Source organism: Amblyomma maculatum, chromosome 8 (genome assembly GCF_055883805.1).
Source record: "Amblyomma maculatum isolate TAMU_Amacu chromosome 8, ASM5588380v1, whole genome shotgun sequence".
NCBI lineage: Eukaryota > Metazoa > Arthropoda > Arachnida > Ixodida > Ixodidae > Amblyomma > Amblyomma maculatum.
In genome coordinates, this window is record NC_139351.1 from 61,664,401 (window position 1) to 61,691,265 (window position 26,865).

At 43.7% G+C, this 26,865-nt stretch overlaps 1 protein-coding gene across 1 annotated transcript in view; it reads left to right on the plus strand.

The window, feature by feature from the left end:
• Window positions 1–16,737: 16,737 nt before the first annotated feature.
• Window positions 16,738–26,865, plus strand: part of LOC146181261 (luciferin 4-monooxygenase-like) — a 33,683-nt gene continuing 23,555 nt past the window's right edge. The window contains exons 1-4 of the mRNA XM_084576318.1: window positions 16,738–16,943; window positions 22,834–23,035; window positions 23,967–24,070; window positions 24,898–25,100. Coding sequence (XP_084432444.1) covers window positions 16,821–16,943; window positions 22,834–23,035; window positions 23,967–24,070; window positions 24,898–25,100 — 632 coding nt within the window. The 5' untranslated portion in view covers window positions 16,738–16,820. The remainder of the gene's footprint in view (window positions 16,944–22,833; window positions 23,036–23,966; window positions 24,071–24,897; window positions 25,101–26,865) is intronic.

Below are 26,865 nucleotides of genomic sequence, written 5' to 3' on the forward strand. Positions count from 1 at the left end.
CCCTTTTGCTCTACACTCGGCAACAAATTTGTGTGGCTCTACAGTGTCAAAACCTTTTGCTCTACACTCGGGAACAAATTTGTGCAGCTCTACAGTGCCAAAACCTTTTGCTCTACACTCGGGAACAAATTTGTGTGGCTCTACAGTGTCAAACCTTTTGCTCTACACTCGGGAACAAATGTGTGTGGCTCTACAGTGCCAAAACTTTTTTCTCTACACTCGGGAACAAATTTGTGCGGCTCTACAGGGCCATAACCTTTTGCTCTACACTCGGGAACAAATTTGCGTGGCTTTACAGGGCCAATTCATTATGCTCTACACTCGGCAACCATTTTGTGCGGCTCTACAGTGCCAAAACCTTTTGCTCTACACTCGGGAATAAATTTATGCGGCTCTACAGTGCCAAACCATTTCGCTGTACACTCGGCAAGAAATTTGTGATGCTCTACAGAGCCCGAACCTTTTGCTCTACACTCGCGAACATCTTTGAGTGGCTCTACAGTGCCAAAACCTTTTGCTCTACACTGGGGAACAAATTTGCGTGGCTCTACAGTGCCAAACCCTTTTGCTCTACACTCGGTAACAAATTTGTGTGGCTCTTCAGGGCCAAAATCGTTTGCTCTACACTCGGGAATAAATTTGTGGGGCTCTACAGTGCCAAAACCTTTTGCTCTACACTCGGGAACAAATTTGTGTGGCTCTACAGTGCCAAAACCTTTTACTCTACACTCGGGAACACATTTGTGTATTTGTGTGGCTCTACAGTGCCAAAACCTTGTACTCTACACTCGGCAACAAATTTGTGTGGCTCTACAGTGTCAAAACCTTTTGCTCTACACTTGGCAACAAATTTGTGCGGCTCTACAGTGCCAAAACCTTTTGCTCTACACTCGGGAACAAATTTATGCGGCTCTACAGTGCCAAACCATTTCGCTGTACACTCGGCAACAAATTTGTGATGCTTTACAGTGCCAAAACCTTTTGCTCTACACTCGGGAACAAATTGGTGTTGCTCTACAGAGCCCGAACCTTTTGCTCTACACTCGGGAACAACTTTGAGTGGCTCTACAGTTCCCAAACCTTTTGCTCTACACTCGGGAACAACATTTAGTGGCTTTACAGTGCCAAAACCTTTTGCTCTACACTCGGGAACAAATTTGTGGGGCAAAACCTTTTGCTCTACACTCGGTAGCAAATTTGTGGCTCTACAGTGCCAAAACCTTTTGCTCTGCACTCGGTAGCAAATTTGTGGCTCTACAGTGCCAAAACCTTTTCCTCTAAACTCGGGAACAAATTTGTCCGGCTCTACAGTGCCAAAACCTTTTACTCTACGCCCGGAAAAAATTTATGTGGCTCTACAGTGCCACAAAATTTTCCTCTACTCTCGATAACAAACTTGTATGGCTCTACAGTGCCAAAACCTTTTGCTCTACACACGGGAACAAATTTGTGTGGCTCTAGTGCCAAAACATTTTACTCTACAATGGGAAACAGAATTGTGTGGCTCTACAGTGCCAGAACCTTTTACTCTACACTCGGGAACCAATTTGTGTCGCTCTACAGTGCCACTACCTTTTCCTCTACACTTGGGAACAAATTTGTATGGTTCTACAGTGCCAAACCCTTTTGCTCTACACTCGGCAACAAGTTTGTTTGGCTCTACAGTGTCAAAACCTTCTGCTCTACACTCGGGAACAAATTTATGCGACTGTACAGTGACAAAACCTTTTACTCTACACTCGGGAACAAATTTGTGTGGCTCTACAGTGCCAAGCCCTTTTGCTCTACACTCGGGTACAAATTTGTGTGGCTCTACAGTGCCAAAACCTTTTGCTCTACACTCGGGAACACATTTGTGTCGCTCTACAGTGCCACTATATTTTGCTCTACACTTGGGAACAAATTTGTGTGACTCTACAGTGCCAAACCCTTTTGCTCCATACTCGGCAACAAGTTTGTGTGGCTCTACAGTGTCAAAACCTTCTGCTCTACACTCGGGAACAAATTTGTGGGGCTCTACAGTGCCAAAACCTTTTGCTCTACACTCGGGAACAAATTTGTGTGGCTCTACACTGCCAAAACTTTTTACTCTACACTCGGGAACACATTTGTGTGGCTCTACAGTGCCACTACCTTTTGCACTACACTTGGGAACAAATTTGTGTGGCTCTACAGTGCCAAAACCTTTTACTCTACACTCGGCAACAAATTTGTGTGGCTCTACAGTGTCAAAACCTTTTGCTCTACACTTGGCAACAAATTTGTGCGGCTCTACAGTGCCAAAACCTTTTGCTCTACACTCGGGAACAAATTTATGCGGCTCTACAGTGCCAAACCATTTCGCTGTACACTCGGCAACAAATTTGTGATGCTTTACAGTGCCAAAACCTTTTGCTCTACACTCGGGAACAAATTGGTGTGGCTCTACAGAGCCCAAACCTTTTGCTCTACACTCGGGAACAACTTTGAGTGGCTCTACAGTTCCCAAACCTTTTGCTCTACACTCGGGAACAACATTTAGTGGCTTTACAGTGCCAAAACCTTTTGCTCTACAATCGGGAACAAATTTGTGTGGCTCTACAGTGCCAAAACCTTTTGCTCTACACTCGGGAACAAATTTGTGTGGCAAAACCTTTTGCTCTACACTCGGTAGCAAATTTGTGGCTCTAGAGTGCCAAAACCTTTTGCTCTACACTCGGGAACAAATTTGTCTGGCTCTACAGTCCCAAAACCTTTTACTCTACGCCCGGAAAATATTTATGTGGCTCTACAGTGCCACAAAATTTTCCTCTACTCTCGATAACAAACTTTTATGGCTCTACAGTGCCAAAACCTTTTGCTCTACACACGGGAACAAATTTGTGTGGCTCTAGTGCCAAAACATTTTACTCTACAATGGGAAACAGAATTGTGTGGCTCTACAGTGCCAGAACCTTTTACTCTACACTCGGGAACCAATTTGTGTCGCTCTACAGTGCCACTACCTTTTCCTCTACACTTGGGAACAAATTTGTGTGGTTCTACAGTGCCAAACCCTTTTGCTCTACACTCGGCAACAAGTTTGTTTGGCTCTACAGTGTCAAAACCTTCTGCTCTACACTCGGGAACACATTTATGCGACTGTACAGTGACAAAACCTTTTACTCTACACTCGGGAACAAATTTGTGTGGCTCTACAGTGCCAAAACCTTTTACTCTACACTTTATGTTGGCTCTACAGTGCCACTACCTTTTGCTCTACACTTGGAAACAATTTGTGTGGCTCTACAGTGCCAAAACCTTTTGCTCTACACTCGGTAACAAATTTGTGTGGCTGTACAGTGCCAAACCCTTTTGCTCTACACTCGGCAACAAATTTGTGTGGCTCTACAGTGTCAAAACCTTTTGCTCTACACTCGGGAACAAATTTGTGCGGCTCTACAGTGCCAAAACCTTTTGCTCTACACTCGGGAACAAATTTGTGTGGCTCTACAGTGTCAAACCTTTTGCTCTACACTCGGGAACAAATGTGTGTGGCTCTACAGTGCCAAAACTTTTTTCTCTACACTCGGGAACAAATTTGTGCGGCTCTACAGGGCCATAACCTTTTGCTCTACACTCGGGAACAAATTTGCGTGGCTTTACAGGGCCAATTCATTATGCTCTACACTCGGCAACCATTTTGTGCGGCTCTACAGTGCCAAAACCTTTTGCTCTACACTCGGGAATAAATTTATGCGGCTCTACAGTGCCAAACCATTTCGCTGTACACTCGACAAGAAATTTGTGATGCTCTACAGAGCCCGAACCTTTTGCTCTACACTCGCGAACAACTTTGAGTGGCTCTACAGTGCCGAAACCTTTTGCTCTACACTGGGGAACAAATTTGCGTGGCTCTATAGTGCCAAACCCTTTTGCTCTACACTCGGTAACAAATTTGTGTGGCTCTTCAGGGCCAAAATCGTTTGCTCTACACTCGGGAATAAATTTGTCTGGCTCTACAGTGCCACAACGTTTTTCTCTCCACCCGGAAAACATTTGTGCGGCTCTACAGTGCCACAACCTTTTGCTCTACACTCGGGAACAAATTTGTGTGGCTCTAGTGCCAAAACATTTTACTCTGCAATCGGAAGCAAACTTTTGTGGCTCTACAGTGCCAGAACCTTTTACTCTACACTCGGGAACACATTTGTGTCGCTCTACAGTGCCACTACCTTTTGCTCTACACTTGGGAACAAATTTGTGTGGCTCTACAGTACCAAAACCTTTTGCTCTACACTCGGGAACAAATTTGTGTGGCTCTACAGCGTCAAAACCTTTTGCTCTACACTCAGGAACAAATTTGTGTGGCTCTACAGTGCCAAAACCTTTAGCTCTACACTCGGGAACAAATTTCTGTGGCTCTACAGTGCCAAAACCTTTTACTCTACACTCGGGAACACATTTGTGTGGCTCTACAGTGCCACTACCTTTTGCTCTACACTTGGGAACAAATTTGTGTGGCTCTACAGTGCCAAAACCTTTTGTTCTACACTCAGCAACAAATTTGTGTGGCTCTACAGTGTCAAAACCTTTTGTTTTACACTCGGGAACAAATTTGTGTGGCTCTACAGTACCGAACCCTTTTGCTCTACACTCGGGAACAAATTTGTGTGGCTCTACAGGGCCAAAACATTTTGCTCTACACTCGGTAACAAATTTGCGTTGCTTTACAGTGCCAAAACGTTTTGCTCTACACCGGGAACAAATTTGTGTGGCTCTACAGTGCCAAAGCCTTTTTCTCTACACTCGGCAACCATTTTGTGCGGCTCTACAGTGCCAAAACCTTTTGCTCTACACTCGGGAATAAATTTATGCGGCTCTACAGTGCCAAACCATTTCGCTGTACACTCGACAAGAAATTTGTGATGCTCTACAGAGCCCGAACCTTTTGCTCTACACTCGCGAACAACTTTGAGTGGCTCTACAGTGCCGAAACCTTTTGCTCTACACTGGGGAACAAATTTGCGTGGCTCTATAGTGCCAAACCCTTTTGCTCTACACTCGGTAACAAATTTGTGTGGCTCTTCAGGGCCAAAATCGTTTGCTCTACACTCGGGAATAAATTTGTCTGGCTCTACAGTGCCACAACGTTTTTCTCTCCACCCGGAAAACATTTGTGCGGCTCTACAGTGCCACAACCTTTTGCTCTACACTCGGGAACAAATTTGTGTGGCTCTAGTGCCAAAACATTTTACTCTGCAATCGGAAGCAAACTTTTGTGGCTCTACAGTGCCAGAACCTTTTACTCTACACTCGGGAACACATTTGTGTCGCTCTACAGTGCCACTACCTTTTGCTCTACACTTGGGAACAAATTTGTGTGGCTCTACAGTACCAAAACCTTTTGCTCTACACTCGGGAACAAATTTGTGTGGCTCTACAGCGTCAAAACCTTTTGCTCTACACTCAGGAACAAATTTGTGTGGCTCTACAGTGCCAAAACCTTTAGCTCTACACTCGGGAACAAATTTCTGTGGCTCTACAGTGCCAAAACCTTTTACTCTACACTCGGGAACACATTTGTGTGGCTCTACAGTGCCACTACCTTTTGCTCTACACTTGGGAACAAATTTGTGTGGCTCTACAGTGCCAAAACCTTTTGTTCTACACTCAGCAACAAATTTGTGTGGCTCTACAGTGTCAAAACCTTTTGTTTTACACTCGGGAACAAATTTGTGTGGCTCTACAGTACCGAACCCTTTTGCTCTACACTCGGGAACAAATTTGTGTGGCTCTACAGGGCCAAAACATTTTGCTCTACACTCGGTAACAAATTTGCGTTGCTTTACAGTGCCAAAACGTTTTGCTCTACACCGGGAACAAATTTGTGTGGCTCTACAGTGCCAAAGCCTTTTTCTCTACACACGGGAACAAATTTGTGTTACTCTACAGTGGCAAAACCTTTTGCTCTACACTCAGGAACAACTTTTTGTGGCTCTACAGTGCCAAGACCTTTTGCTCTACACTTGGGAACAAATTTGTGTGGCTCTACAGTGCCAAACCCTTTTGCTCTACACTAGGGAACAACTTTGTGTGACTGTACAGTGCGAAAACCTTTCGCTCTATACTCGGGAATAAATTTGTGTTTCTCTACAGTACCAAAACGTTTTGCTCTACACTCGGGAACAAATTTGTGCGGCTCTCCAGTGCCAAAACATTTTCCTCTACAATCGAGAACAAAATTTTGTGGCTCTACAGTGCCAAAACCTTTTGTTCTACACTCGGCAATAAATTTGTGTGGCTCTACAGTGCTACAACCTTTTGCTCTACACTCGGGAACATATCCCGTGCGCCCGCCTAGCGTCTCCTCTATTTTTACACAAGGGAAGTGGTGTACCGACAGCCTGCCGCCTGTCAGAAATCCCACGAAGCTTCCATGGGTAGCGTCTGCTGAGTCTTCCAGTCTCTTTGTGCCGCTTTCGCATTTGGTTTCACGTCGCTCTTGTGGGTTGATTAGTCGCGACTTTACGCTCTCTTAGTCGTTTACTGCTATAAAGGAAACCATTTGGTGCAGTTGGCGACATCGTATGGGGGCACCTTCTTCAAAAGTACGCAAGTTCACCGCCTCATTCGGGCGTGCATCATGACGCCACTCAATCAGGAGCGGAGAAGAGAGCTTCCTTAAAGGGCACGCGTAGTGGGGTTTGTCCGCAAAGATTTCCACCTTATTGAGACACCCAGGTTTGTGTAAAACATCGCGAATTTTCAGTTTGTGCCCTATGTAGGACAAGATGAGAAAATATTTCGCAGCACTGCAGAATCTGCAGAAGAGAAATACGAAAGCCTAAGCATTGCAGCTGTTTTTGCGACATTGGATGCTTCATAATCAATTTTAATTTCCTGGTTTATTTCCCTTTTTATTCCATTTCCTAATTCTTTATTCATTAAACTTTGATTATTCTATTATCTATATATGTGGTCTATATTTTTACTTTCATTTGCTCATTATTTGTGCTCCAATTAATTTTATTTTTATGTTTAATGAATATTTTAAAGAATTCTAATTACATTTATTTTTACTTTGGTCTTGCGAATATGTTGTTTGAAGTGGAGAGGTAATCATTTCTTGTTGCGATACACTTGCGATTAGCATCATTAACTTCCACAGTCACACCCTGCTCCTCCGAGTCTTACGATCGCGCTACTGAACCAGTTTTCGTCGAAACATTTGCGGACCCCATCCGGTTTCTGACTTCTTGTCTTTTGAACCATATAAGGTTTTCGTCTTGATAAACTGCAATTGCACACTAATACTGCGGTGAACATTATGCTGATCCCTATTTCGAACAAGCACCAGTAAACTTAGACTTCTTTAAGCCCCGTTTTAAGCGTTCATACGTGGCTTGAGCAGTATTGTCGATGTTGCAACTGGCGGGAAACTCTTGAGAAGCTACTCATTCCCTGTTGCCACTGGCCAAACTTGGGCGAAAACTTTTGCCTTGCCTCCCGCATTCCGCCATGGTCATCCGGAGTACAGTCGCCTGGGACACTGGTGAATGGCAGCATTTTGATCCCGGGGGACCCCTTCATCCTCTCATCTTGGGAAGATGCCTTGTCCCTCACGGAGCTGGCCGAACAACGCCGGCTAATCGAGCGGGCCGAGAGGATTGCCGTGGCCCATGGGCTTATGGACTGATTTGTATTTATTCTTTCTGAGACCGTTTTATTCGCAACAACCCGCAAGACCAGCGACAGCCGTTCTGGCGGGCCTGCAGGATTGAGGCGGCACATGGAGCCCTGGACTAAGGGCTCCACTCAGGAAGAAAAGGAAGTTTGTATAATAAATGTTTTTCCTCCTCCTCCTCCCTTCATCCTATTACTTAACGGTGCAGTTTAAATACAACAGGGATAGCCTACGCCGGGCGGCTATCCTACTGAAGGCTCTACTAAAGGTGGCAAATGCTAATTTGAGGTACAAAATACTACTCTATTAAAGACACCCTTCCATGGCCGTACAGAATATTGACACCTCGGGGAATTTGGTGAACAACAGTGTAGCGATCCTTCTGAATATCGTACGGCTACTGCGATCTTCCCCTGAAAGCAAGGTTTATTCATGCTACACCCCGACTCTAACCAAACAAAAACAAATGGATTCTAATTACAATATTCTTCTTCAAGATACACATCGCTAATACATTTCACCGCATAACAGGGCAGAGAAAAAGCATCTTTAATTGATCTCCTAATAAAAAGAATATTCTCTGATCTGCTTTTAGCTGCCGCTACTCATCTGGAAGCTGTGTGAATTGGGCTGGAATTTGCCTTCATAAACATTTTTCGATAGGGAGCTAGGTGACGCGTCTGAAGTGAATGCACCGGAAGCACTCGGAATTAAGGCAATGCTGTCCTATATCATCAAGCTTTTTATCCTTTGTATAATAAATATGGAAGGAAGGGGATGCACATATAACCTAGGTTATAATCAGTCTTACCTGCTAAAACATTACACAGAGTCGTCACGGAGCAGCGAGTCCTCGGTTTAATATGTACGGACGATAATGTACTGTTACCAGATATCCATACTACAAGACCATAAAATACCCAGAGTGTCAGAACGCAAGCATCTCTGGTTAACGGTAAACGAAGGCAGATATGCATGAAAACGCACAAAGATTCTGATACCAAAGATACAGCGAAGGAATGCTTCGATAGCGAAACACAGGTTATTTGGAGGGCACAACAATTACGAAAAACTCATAAGTGTTTGTAAGTGCTTGATTGATTAGCTCCCAAGTTGCACTAGAGACTGAAGTCTCGTTGGAGGAAAAAAAGGCAGATGCAGTTTTTTTGCACTGCCTTAATTAATCTTTTTTCATTGATCCGCAGGTTGTCGCCCTTACTTATTTAGCAGTTTTTCTAGGGTCCTCTCTGTGCGTAGTTTCGATATTTCCTTGTCGTAATTGAGATTCATTGTTATTATCCCCTTCTTCGTCTGTATCACATGAGTCCCTGAAATTTCGCATACCAAAGTCTGATGCCTCAACATGTGCTACCAGCACACTTAATTTGGATTGCTTGGTACAGGTGCCTGCATTTTAATGAAGCTGCAGATGCTATGCGATAGGAGCTCTGGAGGGCCTCATAACGGACATCCATCCAAAATGCGTCTACACTACAGCTGCACGGTTTCAAAGGCTTGCGATTATGCAAGGATCCGGCATCTCTGCCTTTAATTAACTTTTGAGGATTTTTTATACCATTAGATTCATTGTAACAGTAAGGTGTGACTATCAAGAAAGCGGCGGTATTTTTACGCGCCTATTTATTTACATACCTACAGCGCCCTCGTAGGCATTAGTGCAAGGGGGAAAGAAAAAAAAATATGAGTGCACAGATGACATAATACAAATTCAGCTGTAAATTGAAACGCATGAAACGAGAAGTGAAAAATAAAACGGCACGTATACAAGTAGTTGTCTAGAAATTTGAATCACATAATCACACTAGAGGACACCGGAAATACAGACGTAAAGTTGAAAGTAATGCTAAAACCAGTAAAAGAAGGATATTCTTCAGGTCCTGGATAAAAGACAAAGAGGTACCGGAAACAATTTCTTCGGGTAATCCCTTCCACTTATGTACTATCTTAGGGAAGAAGCCGTTCTTAAATAAGTTTATCCGGCAAGCATATTCACGCACATTTCGGGAATGGTCCCTTCATGCAGATACATATGTTGATTCCTTTAGATCCATATCTTTATCGATGCCTGTTCTAGAGTAAATTATATTATAAAAAAGCGACAAGCGCAGGTATTTTCTTCTCGTTTCAAGCAGCGGTCACCCCAGGCTTTAGGAAATATCGCGAGATTTTTTTCGAAAAGTCATAATTAACTGACACAAAGCGAGCAGCACGTGCCTGTACGCGTTCAAGTTCTGCAATGTTGCACTGGGTGGACGGATGCCAAGTACTGCAAGCGTACTCAAGAATGGGACGTACATTTGACAGAAATAACGTTTTTTTTTTAGCTTAGATAGTGCCTGATTAAAGTTTCGTCTAGGGAAATTTAACATTAGACTAGCCTTGAGTGTTATGTTATGTATATGAGCAATCCATGACAAATTAGCAGAGAATACAACCCTCAAATATTTGTATTCTCTTGCGACCGACAGGCAGGTTCCATCCATGACATAACTGATAAGCATTGGCGGTTCTTTATTCTTAAACCTAACGACTCTGCATTTGGATAAATTAAGAGACATCTTCCAGGATTGCCACCACAATAAAATAGAGTCCAGGTCGTTCTGTAAATGTTGGCGCCACTTGACGTTATCAAGTGGCGCCGCTAACGTTTTGCTTTTGTATGTCTGCTTGCTGTATCTCCGTATTATGACCATATTGAGCTAAGCCTGAAAGAGTAGATAACTGTTGTCCTCTTCTATCACCATTCCCCATCTAAATACATTAGAAGGACGCTTAAGATTCGCTTTAAGGTTAGACGCGAAGCGCTTTAACCCCGCCTTTTCATGCCGCAATGTTTTTGTTTTGTTTTTTTTTTATTTTGTTTAGCTCACTTAAATTTAAAAATTTTATTACTCTGACATCAGTACCCATCCCAAACACAGCTTATCGCGTGATATGCACCCCAACGTGTTCACCAGTTGCACATTTAATAATAAAAACAAACCACTGCACCCAGTCTGTAGCACATGCAAACAAGTGAAAGCAAGGAAAAAATTAAAGAGCACTGCAGAGTCTGCATTGGAGTAATGCGAAAGCACGGATGCTTTTTGTGTATCGTTTTTCCCTTTTATCTGTTTTTGAATTTAAGTTGCTTCTTTTTGTAACTGCTTCGTCGCGCGCTAATCCTTTCTACGCCCTTTTTCGGTTCTTCTTCCAGTTGCGTGACGTCACATCCCTGACGTCACCCTAATTGACTGACCTAATTAACTATTTCAGTCTGAAACTCAAATTGCGCGTCAATCCCTTCCTATTCTCTTTATTAGCTCGACTTCAGGTTACGTGACGTCACATCCTTGATGTCACCCTAATTGACTGGTTCAATTAACTTTTTATATTTGATACAACTGAACGTCACCCTAATTGACTGACTTAATTAAGTATTTTAGTATTTGATACATTCAAATGTGGCGCCAAGCCATTGAGTTATGAGACCATTTCGCCTTTACTTTTACATTTTTACCTCTAATTAATTGCCTAATTTTTATAGACTTAATTATCTTTTAGAACACAACATTATATCCCATCTATCGATTGACGTCGCTTCTCAATTACAACTGCTGAGACAACTTTTACATTTTTTGCCTGTATTTAATTACCTAATTGTATATTGGCCTAATTATTTTTTCGGACACAACATTACGTCACCTCGGTATCGATTGACACCACTCAATAACCTCTATAACTTCTTAATTACTCACAACTGCTGCGTACACGATTTTGCTGACTTGGTCTGCGGACAGAAATCTGGAAACATAGCGAAGTAATGCTTTTGAATTCACAAGCTGCAACTTGCGTGATAATTGCGCACATTTATGCTGTGATAAGCCGCGCAGTTTTCAAACGAGATAACGGCTTTTCCTCACTTTTGATTGTATAAGCTGATCCGTTTTGGCGGAATCACTTCCGAAAACCTCGCAAATACTCATATGACAGCAGAGGTGCCTGAATGTGCCACGCTTACCCTTCACCTGTATCGAACTTGCGTGCTTACGATCTTCCAAGGCTGCTTTAAAACCGTGCGAGAAAAACAAATAGCTATCGTGACATGCATCCAAGTAAGCAACAATCTTTTGGCTAGTGGCGGACCTTTTATACAATTGCGTTCATGCGATGAATGTTAATGTAAGTCGCCACACTCGTAAATACTGTGTTTAGCGTGGAAATGAACTCGCAAACGCACGGCGTGTACTGCACACTGAAAAAAAAATTACAAGGGTTCTATGCTGCTGAATCAAATATTGAGCGAAAGTATTAGCAGCGGGTGACCGAGCGTTCTTCTTCTTTTCTTTTTCTTCTTCCTCAGCCCACATAAAGCCCCGCTTTAACCAAGCCGTATGAACGTGCCTTAGTGGCCTATAGGGGTAACGTGAATGCCAGGGTCCTAGCAGGCTGATTCTGACATAACCATCACATGTGAAACGAGAGACCCAAGTTAGCAGCTGCCGCCAGCCCATCTCTCGCTTTTGTGTCACGTGGGGTGCGACGCCACGCGCTGCGCCATGGCTGCGACCGCGCTACGCCGACCCCTTTAGTTGGTAGACCAGCTCTCACCCTAGTGTCAATTGGGGTGTGACGTCACAGCGTTACATGGTTGCGGCCGCGCTAGGCCGACCGCTTGATTTGGTAGCCCAGCTCTCATCCTAGTATCACGTGGGGTGTGACGTGTGTGACATCACAGCGTCCACGTGGAGTGTGACGTCACAGCGTCAAGTGTGTGCGGCCGCGCCCCGCTGAAGGCTCGAAACCAAGAGTAGTATTGCTTTCGCAATGAAACGAAAGACTCGGAACCGCTGCACAGAGCGAGCAGGCATACATGCTTCAGGCGCGCATGCAGCTTGGGTAGTCGCTGCCTAAACTGCGCATGTGGACCTCATATTATTAATATGTTAACGATCGCAAAATTGTTTGCTACCGTCTTGCCCGTGGCATTTTAAAGTTGGCAGCTCGACTGTGGTTCGAGCGCAAGTTGAAGAAACTCGGTGTTTTATAGTTTGCGCCAAGCTGCACGGAACACTTCAGTCATAGGTGGCGAGCGCCGCGGTGCAGCGAACGACGCTGCCACGCCCCTTTCGCAACTTACCTCCGCGCGCGCGTTTCACTCCGGCCGTTCCAGAGCGAAACGCGCGCGCGGAGGTGATCTCGGAGGACATGGCTGTATGATTTCAGTGCATATTAAAAATACCAGGTGGTCTAAACTTCTGCAGCTGATGATCACGGCATCCCTCATAGCCAGATTTGCTTTGAAAATATAAAGCCTAATAATCATACCAATCCAAATCATCAACCGCCAATAAACATTTACTTCCTACTGTCGAACATGCAACTGTGTTGTGATAAGGTTGTGCAGCCTATACTAGTAGCGCCTGTGCTCTAGCAGTGGCCATCCGTTGGTGATGTAGTCTCTATGGGGAAGGCTGCATTTTCTGCCCTTTTTCTGATGAGTTGTGTCGTGTTCGCCTCCTGCAGGATCAACACAGTACCCTTAAAGAATACCTTTAGAAAAAAATAGTGGGACACTCAAGCTATCTATAAAACCACTTTTTCCTTGTGTGAATTTTGTAAACATTTTTCTTCAAGTACGTTTGTGGGCAAAGGGGGAAAGAGAGACAGTATCCCTCTCACTTTTTGGTCGCCAAAAACTTAATTTTCATACTGGTTTATAGAAAAATATATCGGTCAAATTTCTCAGTTCTCAGTGGAGACCAGAACAGTGTAAGAGAAGGGACAAATTTTCAACAACAAGCCTCCATATTTTCCACTACATTCTGAACACTTCAAACAACGCCTGGGTAAAGGTGGAGTATGAAGATGGTTTTTTGACCGAACAAGCTGTGTACGCTCTGCCTTAAAATAGACACTATGAACAATTGCAACAGCTCAAATTTGCAGAGATAGTTAAAAGGCACGTGCTTTGTAACATGTAACCTGCTTGCTGGTACCTGGGTGCCAGCAAGCAAATTTATTGGCAAGCAAATTTGTACGACGCAGTCTTGCAAGCGACGTCACTCCGACAAGCAGTCATGTTGAAAAAAAGAAAAATAGCTGACTTGAAATATCTTGAGACTTGACCCGATTTTGATCAAGTCAAGTCGAGCGCAATTTGCATTTGAATTCAAGTACGATTTATGGCACGCGTTATGGTCGCCTCGAGGCCGCCGGAAGTCAAGTCCGAGTCAAATTGCATCTCTGTTTTTAGAAGTAACATCGTTTTCCCTCAATGTATACTTTATATTTGCCAGCGGAACAGGGGCTGCCAGTCGTGCATTCCTGTAGTCGAATATTGTAAACGTAACACGAATAGGACCGCCAATTTTATTTTATTTGTACGCGGGTAAGTAGAATTAAAGAGGACTGCTCTCCTTACTTTTTTAGGCAAATTTGTATTTGTGAGTGTCGCGAAGATTGCACACACCGCTTACAAAAAAAAAAATCCCAGTTTTCGGTTTAAATTGGCAAGCAGGATAGGTAACACGTTGCCCGAAGGGCACTTTCCTGTTCAGTTGTCTCGCCTTTCCACAACGTAGCAAGTCCTCCAATCAAAAAATACGTTCAACGACGCGGTTTAAGAGAACTTCTTACTGGTCTTTTATTACATGTTTATACTTGGTAAAAAGCGCGAAACATACTGTTCCTATTCCAGGTCTGTGTACTTCCTTATAGAGAGCTGTGAATACTACTGGGGAGATCGTGTCTCCATGCATAACACCTTTCGTCATGGGAATTTTATTACTTTATATATGCAGAGCTGTGGTTACTGCGCAGCCGCTATAGCTAGCTTCAAGGTTTTTTACATATGGCTCACCTACACCCTGATTTCAAACTGCCTACAAGGCTGCTGACGTTTCCGCTGAGTCAGATTTCTTCGTAATCAGTGAACGCTATGGATAAGGGCTGGTTATACTCCGAGCATTTTTTCATCACCCCGTTGATAGTAAGAATATGATTGATAGAGTTTCCTTTTACTTTTTTTTTTAATTTACTTGTTCCTTCCTCTGGCTCAAATCTATGGTTGTACTTATTCTTTTAGCGATTACCCTAGTAAATACCTCGCACGTAACGGATAGTAAGCTTGTTTGCAGTTTTTCAAGTCCTTACATCACTTATTTTATGAATTAAGATAATGTCAGCAGATCGAATCGAGACCGGGATACATGTAACGTTTTTGCCGCATCAGTCTAGAGTTTTTCGCCCGACGACGCGCACTCGCCGCCCGGCGTCGAAAAAAACGCGCGCCGCCGCCGAACTTGACCTGCCAGATATTATTGCGAAAGCAATACTATGACAGCCAAAGCGAGACCTTGGGTGGCCGCAGCTTCGTCGTGAAGATGTGTAGCTTTGGCCTCCTCATTGAAACATCAGCCTGCCATGACATTTGAATTCACGTTACCTCTATGCCACGGACAGGAACTGCCAACTCTAGTCACTCCTTTCAAAGGAGAGGGTGACATCAGAATCAGCCTACCAGAACCGTTTACATTCTCGTTACCCCTACGACACGCAGGCACGTACGTCCATATGGCTTAGTTGAAGCGTGACTTTATATGTGGCTGGTAGCTTAAGCTCTCGCGTCATACCCTCAAAGGATGACCTTAAATGTCCACAATAATGTAGCACCTTACTCTGATAGGACGTGGCAGGGGAATAATGTAGCAGGCCAAAGAAGCTTCCGCCGTTGCTTTCACAATTCAACTATGGTAACCAGAGCTAAACTACAACTAATGTTTTTTGACGCGCGGGCGACGAGGTGTTATCTCGAACTGGAAGCTGCTGCGGACGCGCGCCAATAATAGCGCGGAAAGCTGGCATGTCCAGTTTGAGCGGCCGTTCTCAACATAGCCGCCATGGCTGAGGAGGTGTGCGGCAATTTGGCCTCTGAAATGTGATTATCGTGAAAATAAACGCTTTATCAAGCACACACAGTCAGTTTCTTTGTGAGTATTCGACTTACCCCCGGATCTTAATGTATGTGTTTTCTCCCTGAAGCCAAATGTCTGAAAAAAATATACCGCTAGTATCCGCAACCGAGCCGGCATTCCGAGGTATTTTCCTTCGTTCGAGCACGCCAAATCCTTGTGCGACCTATGTACGCTTTCTACATACTAAAAAAGCGTCGAAATGAGCCCTTTCGCGATTTTAACTCTAGGGACTTAGTCGCTTCTCCCACCTAGTACCTCATGTACGTAGCGGTTATTTCCGCTCGCTGATGCATTTGCTTTCGCATCGAGAAATCAGCGGCGGCGCTCGCGGCGCTCGCGCCACTTCGTTCCTTGTATCGCGAGCTGGGCGTCGCGTCGACGCGGCACTTTTCGACGCGCGGAAGTCGTGGAAAAAAACGCCGTATCTATTCCGGGCTTAAGGCGCATAAATGGACATTATCGTCTGCCACACAGTACCTTGAACGCAAAACTGATTGTCGGTGATCTTGTTTATAACAAAACGAAATTTATGCGGCCCTGCGACTTTGGTAGAAGTGCCAGTAATTATTAAAAGTTCCATGGAAGAGAAATAGGTATGAAGGTAAGGGAGAGGGTGCGACAGTCTAAGCAGAAGGAACTGAGGCTGCGAATTTTTTCTTGTGGCGCATCCCCGAATCACTTACCTTGAAGGGCTCGTGCCCTCTAGAGCATGAAACATGGCCAGACACCTCGCAGGAGCCCAAATGTGGATTACTGATGTTTCATTAAATAGTACTTTATTACACTAAAACCATGGTTAAGTGTTTTGTGATGTTTTCATACATGTAACTCATACTCTACAACATAACTGCTTGTAAAACATATCAGCCCCATGGCGTCCCTATTCGGAGAAAAAACAAGAAATCAAGAAACAAGGAAGCGGCCGCGGACGCATACATTTTAACTGCTTACATGTGCTTACGATTCTGCCATGCTCCTGTTGTTCGGGAGCTTGTTCCACGTGGCTTTCAACTGGTGTTATCGGCGTAAAACTCATGAGACTGCCGCCTTACAAGTGCTGATATCTTAACATGGTGCAAAACGGCCAATTCGGCTTTTGTGCCCACTGCGTATACGTTGTAACGACTGCAAACTGAGCGATAAGAATCCAAGAGCTCGCTGCTCGCACTTGCCCATTACTGCTTTTCGTTTCACTCGCAATGAAGGCCATCATTCAAGACCGGGTTCTCTACTCTCCCTATCCTAGGTGCAGTATACCCTCGGTGTCTATATACACAGCGGTAAAGACGTGCTTGGAAAAATCGCCGGAAAAGACTGCAGTGGTGAGTGCAAGCTTATAGTATGGTGTGGTGCGTAAAGTCTGTGTAGGCATTATGCAGAAGTTTGTCGTAGGGTACTGCATGGTGTAGCATTACGTGTTGTGTGGCATGGTAAAGTGCGGTAGACATAGTACATTAGGGTAAGTTATTGTATAGTATGACCAGTTATGGTGCGGTGTTGTGAAATGCTTTGTGGTACGTTGCCTTGTGCGGCCGGTTATGATATGGTAAGTAACGGTACGGCGTTATATGATAAGATATGCAATTGCATGGTGTGGTATGATATGGTACGGTATTTTATATTATGGTATAATCTGGTGTGTACGTATGCCACCAGGTGTGGGGTTAAGCTAGCGCAGGGCGTTCTTATGAGGGACCGCTTTGTTTGGGACTATAGGTCGACATCCGCTCTCCGGTCTTCATTGCCGTGCTCCAATACCGCACATCATTCTGGAACCCACTACTTTCAGGAGCATCAAAGTGCAGCCTCCGCAGCCAAAATGCTAACTATTATGGCATGGCTGATTACCCAGCCTTCTGTGTCTGCATATGCAAGGAATCCATGCCACATGTCATTTGCTAATGTCCAAAATACTGCGCCTAAAGACGATATCTACGCCATGCTCTAGAGGATCTTGGCCCATGCCCGCTGAAGGATATTAGGAGTCTCGGACAGAGATGCTGGTGATCATCCCCGATGAAGGCCTACCAAGCGCTCCTTCATTCGCTTAAAGCGAAGAGACTGCTCTACATTCTTTGATCTTTCAATGCGCATTTCTTCTAGTGATTTGTCTGCCCTCTTATTCCTTTTATATTTCTAATCTATATCCATTCATCCATTTTCCCTCCGTACAGGGCTGCGAGCTGAACTATTCTTCCTCGCTTAACCTCCCGCTTTTCCTTTCTCCTTATCCTCCGGCTTACACGTTCTCGTTCGGCAGCCGAATGACAAATCATGCCAGCTCAGCAGCAACAGAACGTGAGACCACGTGAGCCACCGCGCTGTTTAGAAAGAATGTAGGTGTCATCACACATGGGTCCTTTAACTAAGAGACAGCGAACAGCTGAAGCTTTGTAAAGCTGCACACACTGGAAAGTCACTTAAAATAAAAAGCACTCGTCCAGGCAACGTCTTGGTAACACGTGGCCGAGATATAATATTGAAACTTCTCTTGGGCAACACTGCAAACTCTTTAGCAAGCGTGAAGCGAAGTTTGGCGTCTGGTTTTGCACTGTAACTTGATGCGGCTTCTTCAAGTGCGGCAAAAAACTTTCCAGAAGAATGTCTAAGGGAGGGATGAAGTGCCTTGCTTGATATGACGTTTTTTAAAGGGTAGGAACGTCGGTCTAAATAATTTTTCTCTCCCTTGCAGAAACACCGTTCTATTGAAACCGCTACTAGTCGCACATTGCAGGTACTGTGTATATAATGACGAAAACAAAAGCGAAATACGTATTTTAGTGTTTTTATGGCAACGTGTTATCAAGTACAACTACAGACACGCGCGCGTCATATTCAGGAGTACGAAGTCGAATTTCAAGTGATCGAGGGTACTCCTGCGACTGCACGCCGAAGATTCAAGCAGCAACTGCTTGAAGCCCGCTCGAAGAACCAACTCTTTTTGTGCAGTTTTATACATCTTAACTATTTTGCTTTAAATAAGAGGTATTTTCTTTCTGACTTCAATATTCCTTTCCAGAGCACAGGATTCGCCAGCAAACGCATGAATTACGGAGACCAATACTGATTAAATACCAGCAATAATTCTGGCATGTACATACAAGCCTTGGATGAACAGAGCGGCGTTATTATTTAAAAAATTCGTCGTCAATATCCTCTGAATGATTATCATCATGCTGTTTCTGAGAACAGCATGTGTAGAAGAAATATTTGGATGGCCATTAAAAAAAATAAACACGTTGCCCTGCTCTTCTTCCGCAGCGATGATCGCAAAAAGCAGACTTCTGGTTCTCAATATTTGTCTTTCCGGTTAGTGATCCCGTTAAAACACCTGCATCTGCTTTGAAATTATTAATTTCATGCGCTGTACCGTATATGCGGCAAATAATGAGTAAGCTGTTTAAAATATCACTTATTGATTTGTTTAGGCCTTCGGTAGTCAAAAAAAAAAGCGTTGTTATCTGCATTATTTTCACTTGCCTTTCAAAGGCAAACTACATACTTCTGTGCCGCGCTTCATGAACATGCCTGATTGATCTATGAAGAGGTAAATCAGTATCCCGCGGACGCTCTGTAGCGCCGGCTACGTGATTAACCACAGCAAGCTCTGTTCCTGATCTCATCTCTGTTATACATGATGCCGGCATCGCTGAAAAGTAACCCTCGAATAAAAGAGGCACACCTCTTCTGGTACACAAATTATGGCCAATATAACGAATCCAAGGAATCAAACTTTTCTACCCACTATTAGAGCTCCCACTATTTCCATCGCCCTGACACATATGCACCCATTGTCAATGCTGATTGGGCTCCTTACTGACGTTATTATGCACTATCCTACCCTTGATCTCGTTAAGCAGCCGAACCCACCTCCCTTCTACCCTTCTTATGTGAGCAGCAAACCTGCACGCAACTCTCAGTGGTGACGACTGGCGGCACTGCGAAGCGTCGGCTACCACGTGGTGTTATCAGGAATTGTGATTCGTTCTTTGCGGCAAGTGAACCAACGCTACGGAGAGTGCGTCTAAACCATAGCAACGCCACACTAAGCACAGCTGCCGCCAAAAGGAGAAGATGGCATACGTTATTTTAGTGCGAAAGCCTTAATGGGCTCATGAGTGTCCATCCTCAAGAATTGTCACACTTCTTGGCGAGTATCCGCGGGATACCGCGACATTGCGATATGACTTGTGACTTGGTGATATTACCGGTCATGACCGTATGTGATATTATGAGCGGATGTTACGTTATCATTGTCCCAACCGGTCATGTATATTAACCGGAACTGATGTAATCACGACGTTACATTCGGTTATGACGTCACGTCCGGTCATGGCCGATAGCATCAGAGAGGGATTCAGGCAATACGAAACCGATCCTGCCGGGCGTGCCATCCAGGCGTCCGTTTTGCGTCTTTCATCTGGCGCTTCCTCAAACGCCGCACCACACAGCATACACAAGGAGACGGAGTAAAAAAGGAATAAGCAGCGTTTCAAACAAAGCCTTTCGCCTCATCTCACTTCAGAGGTCCAAAGTGCCGCCCAAATTTCTTCCCCTGTGCGCCATAACTGGCAATTAATAATAATTACGGTTGATTTAACGTGGCTAGTTCAGAAGCGAATTATGTGCCTTAGCTCTTCCATACAACATTCAGGTAGCAGATATTCATTAGCATACAGTACTTACCTACAACACACATAAATGACAACCCGGCATATACCGGGGAATTCTTTTTAACTATTTGCATATCGTTATTTTAAACTGTGTGAAGACAGAAACTGTGCTGGTGGATTAGTAGCAAGGCTGAAATTATGTTTGATAGACGTCCTCAGTGATGAAACGGTTAATGTGCTAAAAACTGAGGAACTTTTTGCTCTTAATATTATACCAGCATCATGTCAAAATATTGGGGTCAATCAACGTAAAATACGAATCAGGTTTTTGAAATTTCTTTGGCGGCAGAGATATTTACCTTCAAATATACGCATGTTTTTTATTGAAAAGTTGGCTTCCCACAATACAAAGTTTTATTGTGGTGTTGCTTGCATTTCTGGTACAGCAAATGCGTTAGCCATTCGTCTAATAACGCTGTAGATGTAAATTAAATTATTTCCGTGAAGTTGCAATGTTTAGCGGCTCTGTTTTAGATATGTGCATTCCCAGAGGTGAGCTAACGAGTTGAAAAAGAAAATACGTATATTTGACATTAAGCATATCAAAATCCATTCCTAATCAAGAGAATTTAAAAACTGAACTAGACTTCCGCGCCCACAGTTTTAGATCTTTGGATATAATGCTGAAGCTTGAAGATAAAAGTAAAAAAGAACTGATTGGTAATCTCGATTACTAACACTAATCACTGAGGTCTATTGCGTACATGACGTATGCTTTGCCGTACAATTCACCTACACAAATCGCACCGGCAGGGTTAAAAATAACAATCTATAAACAGTTAACGAAACTACCCCGGTTTAAGAACCTTTAGCAAAGAAGGCTTTAGCAAAGCACCGCCAAACAGCGTGCACAGCCTAGGAGCAGAGTGCGTGATTCGAGATCCGAGGGTGACAGTTGGTTCGCTTACGATCTCTAAACTGATTCGGCCATTACAAATGCTGTCGTGACGTCGGTAGTTAGTCTTCGTCCATTTTTCCACTGCCAACTAATCCCTCCAGTGGCATACATTTGCGAGGCAGACCAAACAAAATAAATAAACTTCCTCGATTTGAGCGACTCAGTATCTTAGTATCCATGCAATAACAGTGGGACTATTCTAGCGTCCGGCCTAATGTTGTGCACCTGCCACCTGCGATGGCTGACTGATAGTAAAATGCAATAAAATCTCACCTCCAGTTGGAAGGAAGATCAGTAATGGTTGGTGCTCGAAACGAATCCACAAATTGAGCGCAATGACTGTAATATTGATAATCACCAGCGATATCTAAGGAATGCTGCCGGGGTTAGGGCTTTCTACTACTATGCCCAAGGATGCGAGATGAAATCTCGGCCTAGGAGTCGGCCTAGGAGGTCGCTTTTTAATACAGGCGAAAAGCTGGGCGCCCGTGTGCTGTGCGATGCCAGTGCACGTTGAAGAACCCCAAGTGGTCGAAATTACTCCGCAGCCCTCCACTACGGCGTCTCTCTTAGTGTGAGTCGCTTTGGGATGTAAAATCTCATAAAGAACCAATGCCTAAAAAATCACTCAGCACAAATTAAAATATCTGCAAATGGCTGAGCGAACATGAATAAGAGTGACTCAGCAAAAATGAAAGTGAGTAAATATAGCAAACATTGGATAGGATCATGGCCCAGCGGAAATAAAAGCAGCTGAGCTTGACTTCGTAAAACATACGAAAGCGATTATATGGGATGAAGAGAGCCAGTGATAGCATATTTTAGTCGTGTGGTCTTTATTATTCAACACCGTTAATTGTTTTATTTATCGTCGTCCTGCAACACGGGATTACTGCCGCGCGAACTGAAATTGCAGTTTCATCTTTCCTGGTCGTTTTCTCCATTGCCCGTATATGTTTGTTCCTTCTCCATCCCGCATCCCCAATCATAATGCGGCACACTCATTCGTGATTGTACTCATATCCAGCTACTCACACTACCATGTGTATATATATGTGAGCGTTAGCTTGAGCAAGTGGTTCTGGGCGATCATGAATGTGAGGGAGTGGAAGTAAGAGAGCGTACGAATTAGTGTTTATAGTGTGAGTGGACGGAAACTTGGATACGAGTTTGTAGATGTGACTGTGACTAGTTCTCCGCGCGAGTGGAAACTTCAGTAGATATTTTTATGAGTGCAAGTGAGTGGTCGCAAGTGTAAGACAGTCGATATGACTACGATTGGTCATGAGTGCAATCGACTGGTCGTGATTTGAGTACAGGCGAATAAAGTGCAAGTGCACGACTGAACGTGAGTGTGAGAGGTTTTCATTGTGAGTAGAAACTGGGACAGCGAATTAGTAGATATGAGTAAATATGAGTGTTTGCGAGATTGAGTGGATGCACGTGGGTGGAATTGTGAGTACTCAGAAGTGCAAGTGCCACTGAGCCACCCTTCATAGTTAGAACCTCTTATTCCCGTACATCCTGTGAGTCCCTAAGACGTCGTTGCGGAAAAAAAGCTTATTTTGTAGTTAGTTGCGGTTTTCGTAGTAATAGATGAAGCACAACTCGAGGAAGGTCTTATGTGTTTCTTCCTTGCAGGTCGATGACACTTTGCGCTTGTCCCGACTGCAGTTCTTCGACAGAATAAAACGCTTCGCGGTGGGCTTCCAGGCACGTCAGATCGGCCCGGGCGATCGCGTGTGTGTCCATCTTGGCAACTGCGTGGAGAACTTCGTCGCCATATATGGTCTTGTGTTTGCCGGTGCCACCGTCGTACTAGCCAAAACGTCCCTCACGGAGCGTGCGTACAATATTCTGCCCCTACATTACCATGACTTTTGGAAAATAGTAGCGTTCTAAATACCTGTCGTTAATGGATGCCAAAGCCTATGCTATAATACAGAATTAAATCAGTGTCAGTTTTTACTCATTCTGAGAAATCAATTAGAGCTGTCTTTGCAGCTTATTTGGAGCTCTTACTTAGCAGTATGGACCTGAAACAACGTTGCCACTCAAGCGCAGTCGTCTTCCTGTGTTTGTCAAAGTAATGCTCCTCAAAACATACTTTCATCAAATCAGAATCGGCGTTTTCCGGTAAAACTGAGGTCTCTTACTTAACACGTTGACGTCACATCCCATTAATATTAGAAAGAAAATTGGGAGATAGGAAGCGGGTGGCGACGACGCTTATTATTTGAATGAGTGTAATAAACAAGTCAGCGGAAAATTCATGAACCTATCATCCTCCTGACATCAATGTTCAAGGGTGGAAAAGAGAAGAGAGCCTTTACCGTACGGGTGATCACCAAGACTTATATCTCGTACAAGTCGAATAGATAAGCAATAAATCGACACAGGCCATTTTACTTACCTTCAATTTCTTTCTCGCTACGAAAACCTGAAAACGCGTTTTAGTGAGGTGCCCAACTTAAAGGTGCCTGTGCTGTCTAATTTGAAGACAATTTCCCGCATTCCTTGAAACCCTACCTGTGCGCCTTCTTCCACGAAACGTGCAAAAATGTACAACACGAGAATAAATGGTAAAAAATAATAAATAAACTGTGACTGGGTGCGTCTTAATGCAATGCCCTTTGATTCCTTGTTATATGAATGCGTCAAACGTATTAACCACGGTAAAGTTCAGTCACCATCATTCTACGTGTTTTTCTCAACAGGCCTGAGATACAGGCCAGTTTAAACAACTGCGTTTGCCACTTTTTTCACGAAAACAGAGGAGCTTCACTACCAAATGAAAGATGGTGATGCCACTCATGCACTAACAGACCCACAAAATGCTGGAAAGGTGCTCAATGTCCACGACCGGCTCCCGCTCAAGGTATGTGATCTGTTTAAACGTATATAAGTTTGTAAAGCATAGTTCTAGCTGTGACCAAACAACTACAGATTTTGTGAACTAGATCAGAAACCAAGTGGTGGCGTTGGCTGAATGAAGTTCACAAAAGCAGGATATTTGCAGTACTTAGGGTCAACAGCCCAGAAGAGCTGGGATACCAACCGCCAGGGAACGAGTAAACAGGAAACCCAATAGAAGCCCTTAGTTGTTGTTTTTTTCGCACCTCATCCCATGTGCGCCATCTAAATGCAGTACCTCTTCTTTACCCTCACTCAATCGTTGACATTTTGCTCCTAGTTTCTTGTTCTTACTAAGGTCTGTACCGACATGATATACATGTATATATGCGGCGCCTTTCTCACTAACCTGAGTTATTTACTGGGTATTCTATAAAATAACCCTATATACGGAAATCATAATTCAGGTGTGGAATAATAATAAAAGATGAAATGAAATTATTTGTTTTTCCTCCTTCAGACCACTGTACATTCAGTACTTCTTAATAGCCTTAAACTTCTTGCGATAAACTACAAGCACCAAGCCAGAGAATTAGGCCAATTATAACCTCAAAGCAGTGAACGTAAAGAAATTGGTGCTGCCCGTCAGAAGGACCAACGTTTCAGAGACTAAAATTTCCACCCGCTTTCAAAGTGTGTTCTGTTTCTATTTAAAGCAAACAAAATTCTTTTGTTGTCACGTGATTTTACTCATTTAGCAACACACTAAGGATGCAGCAGTCACAAAATTAGAAATAAACATGCCGGCTAAATAAAATAAAATTGCTTGAAACTTTTTCATTTGGTTTACAGGGCCTCTTTGCAATGGGCTCTGTTACTGGATTCGAGAGCGTAAGCTCTTTCGTGGAACTGGACAGCAGCGACTACAAGGAGGTCGCAGGCATAGTGCCAACTGAGGCGGTCGCAGCACTCTGCTACACCTCGGGGACCACGGGACTGCCGAAAGGCGTCGAGATATCGCATTACAGCTTCGTCGCGAACCTTCACACTTCAAAGTAGGTCTGGCAGTATTATTTACGACTCAACAGCGTTCTCTTACTCTGGCCCTACATCTCTTTTACTGTCTGCCTCAAAGAGATATTTTACCTAGCCCAAGACATCGCTGTATTCACTCGAATCAGTTTTTAAAATCTGGTGCATTGCGTTTCGACATACGTTTACGTCGTTAGCAATTCCAGAGCTCCAGAGTCAGTACTGTCCATTAAAGGCCCTCCTGCCTATACTGAAATGGAGCTAACGCCTCAAATTGCCGATGTTGGTAATCACTTCCTGAATTCGCCATTTCTAGCAGGCTTGCCGATGCAGACCCTACACAAACCAAGACGACACAGAAGATTGCTGCTCTCTTATTATTGTCGAGCCGGAGGTTCGCATTTGCCAAAATCATCTAATGCTTGTATATCGGCGTTGGTACTTTCATACTGAAAAAAAGAAGTAAACGTTGGAGCGGAGCGGATGAGGACGTGAATTTCTCGTAGCAATGTAGTTCGAAATGACGTAGGTCTCACCGCAGCCGATCACCCCATGTGCAAAGTGCAAAGCACTATTTCGTTGGGCATGAAACGTTGTCGCCTTTGTCACATGACTTATAATTCTGAACAAACTCCAATATTCGTGTAGTACCAGCGTCTGTCAGTTGATTTGAAAAGATGAACTGAAATGACTGATATAGCCCTTTTTACTTCTTTGCTAATACTACTTAGCTGCGACGCAAATATTATCATAGGTCCTGGGCACGATATGCGGGCAATACGGCTAAACCATCCCCTCAAAATGCATATGACGCCACAACCCTGTTTTTCGCATTACGAGCCAATGGTACAAGGTATACATGTATTTATAGGTCTTCTCAGGTACATCCTGCAGCGCAAATCCAGCTTCCGAAATAGTAAAAGATAAGCAATAACATAAAGGGTAACATGTCATTAAGAATGACAGTACGAAACCTTTGGTACTTCGTAATATCTACCAAACGTTCCTTCCATCAACTTCAGAGTATTTTTATGGAGTAGTGAACAAATTGTTTTCCAGTAATCAAATTATATTTGCTAAAAACGAGGCTATAAAGCCTTGCTAACGTGATAATAAACCCTATGTTCTTTAAAAAAAATTTGCGCTTTTAGCACATAACAACAATGAGCCCCCTAACTATGCCTTTATTTTTGTTTTTAGGAGTGTCCTACTCTGGCCAACACCGTTAGTTCACAAAGTGCTTCTTAAAAGTGGACGAGTACAAAACCATCAAGCCAATGGGATTTATTTCCGCGTGTAGGTGTACGGAGGCTGTTAGGCTTCTTGAGCAACTTTTTAGGTCTTAAGAAGCGTGAATATATTACGATTGAATGTGTTCAATTATCATTTACTGAGTAGTTGCAGATTTTAAACATACAGCTGTGAGGGCGAATCTCGACACCATATTATGAGAAATAAATGCATTACTTAAGCCCAAATGTAGGCACGACTGGCTCTAAATAGGGGCTAGCTCAAATGGCATATGTCTATGCGGAGAAATATGACTCGGCTAAGGGCAAGTATAGGGCGCTCCTCCATGATGGCTTCAATGTTTGAACTCTCTGGACTCTAAAAATTCTAATCACATCTCCTATCTGATTGTGTTCTCTGTCATAATTGTGTGCATGGGCGATCAGATTTAATAAATTTGACCCGTTTATAGAAGGTCTTCTGATTATTTTCCTTTTCAATATCTGTTTAAGAAAACGATGCTTGAACATAATGCGGATATCAAGACTGCATACGCAC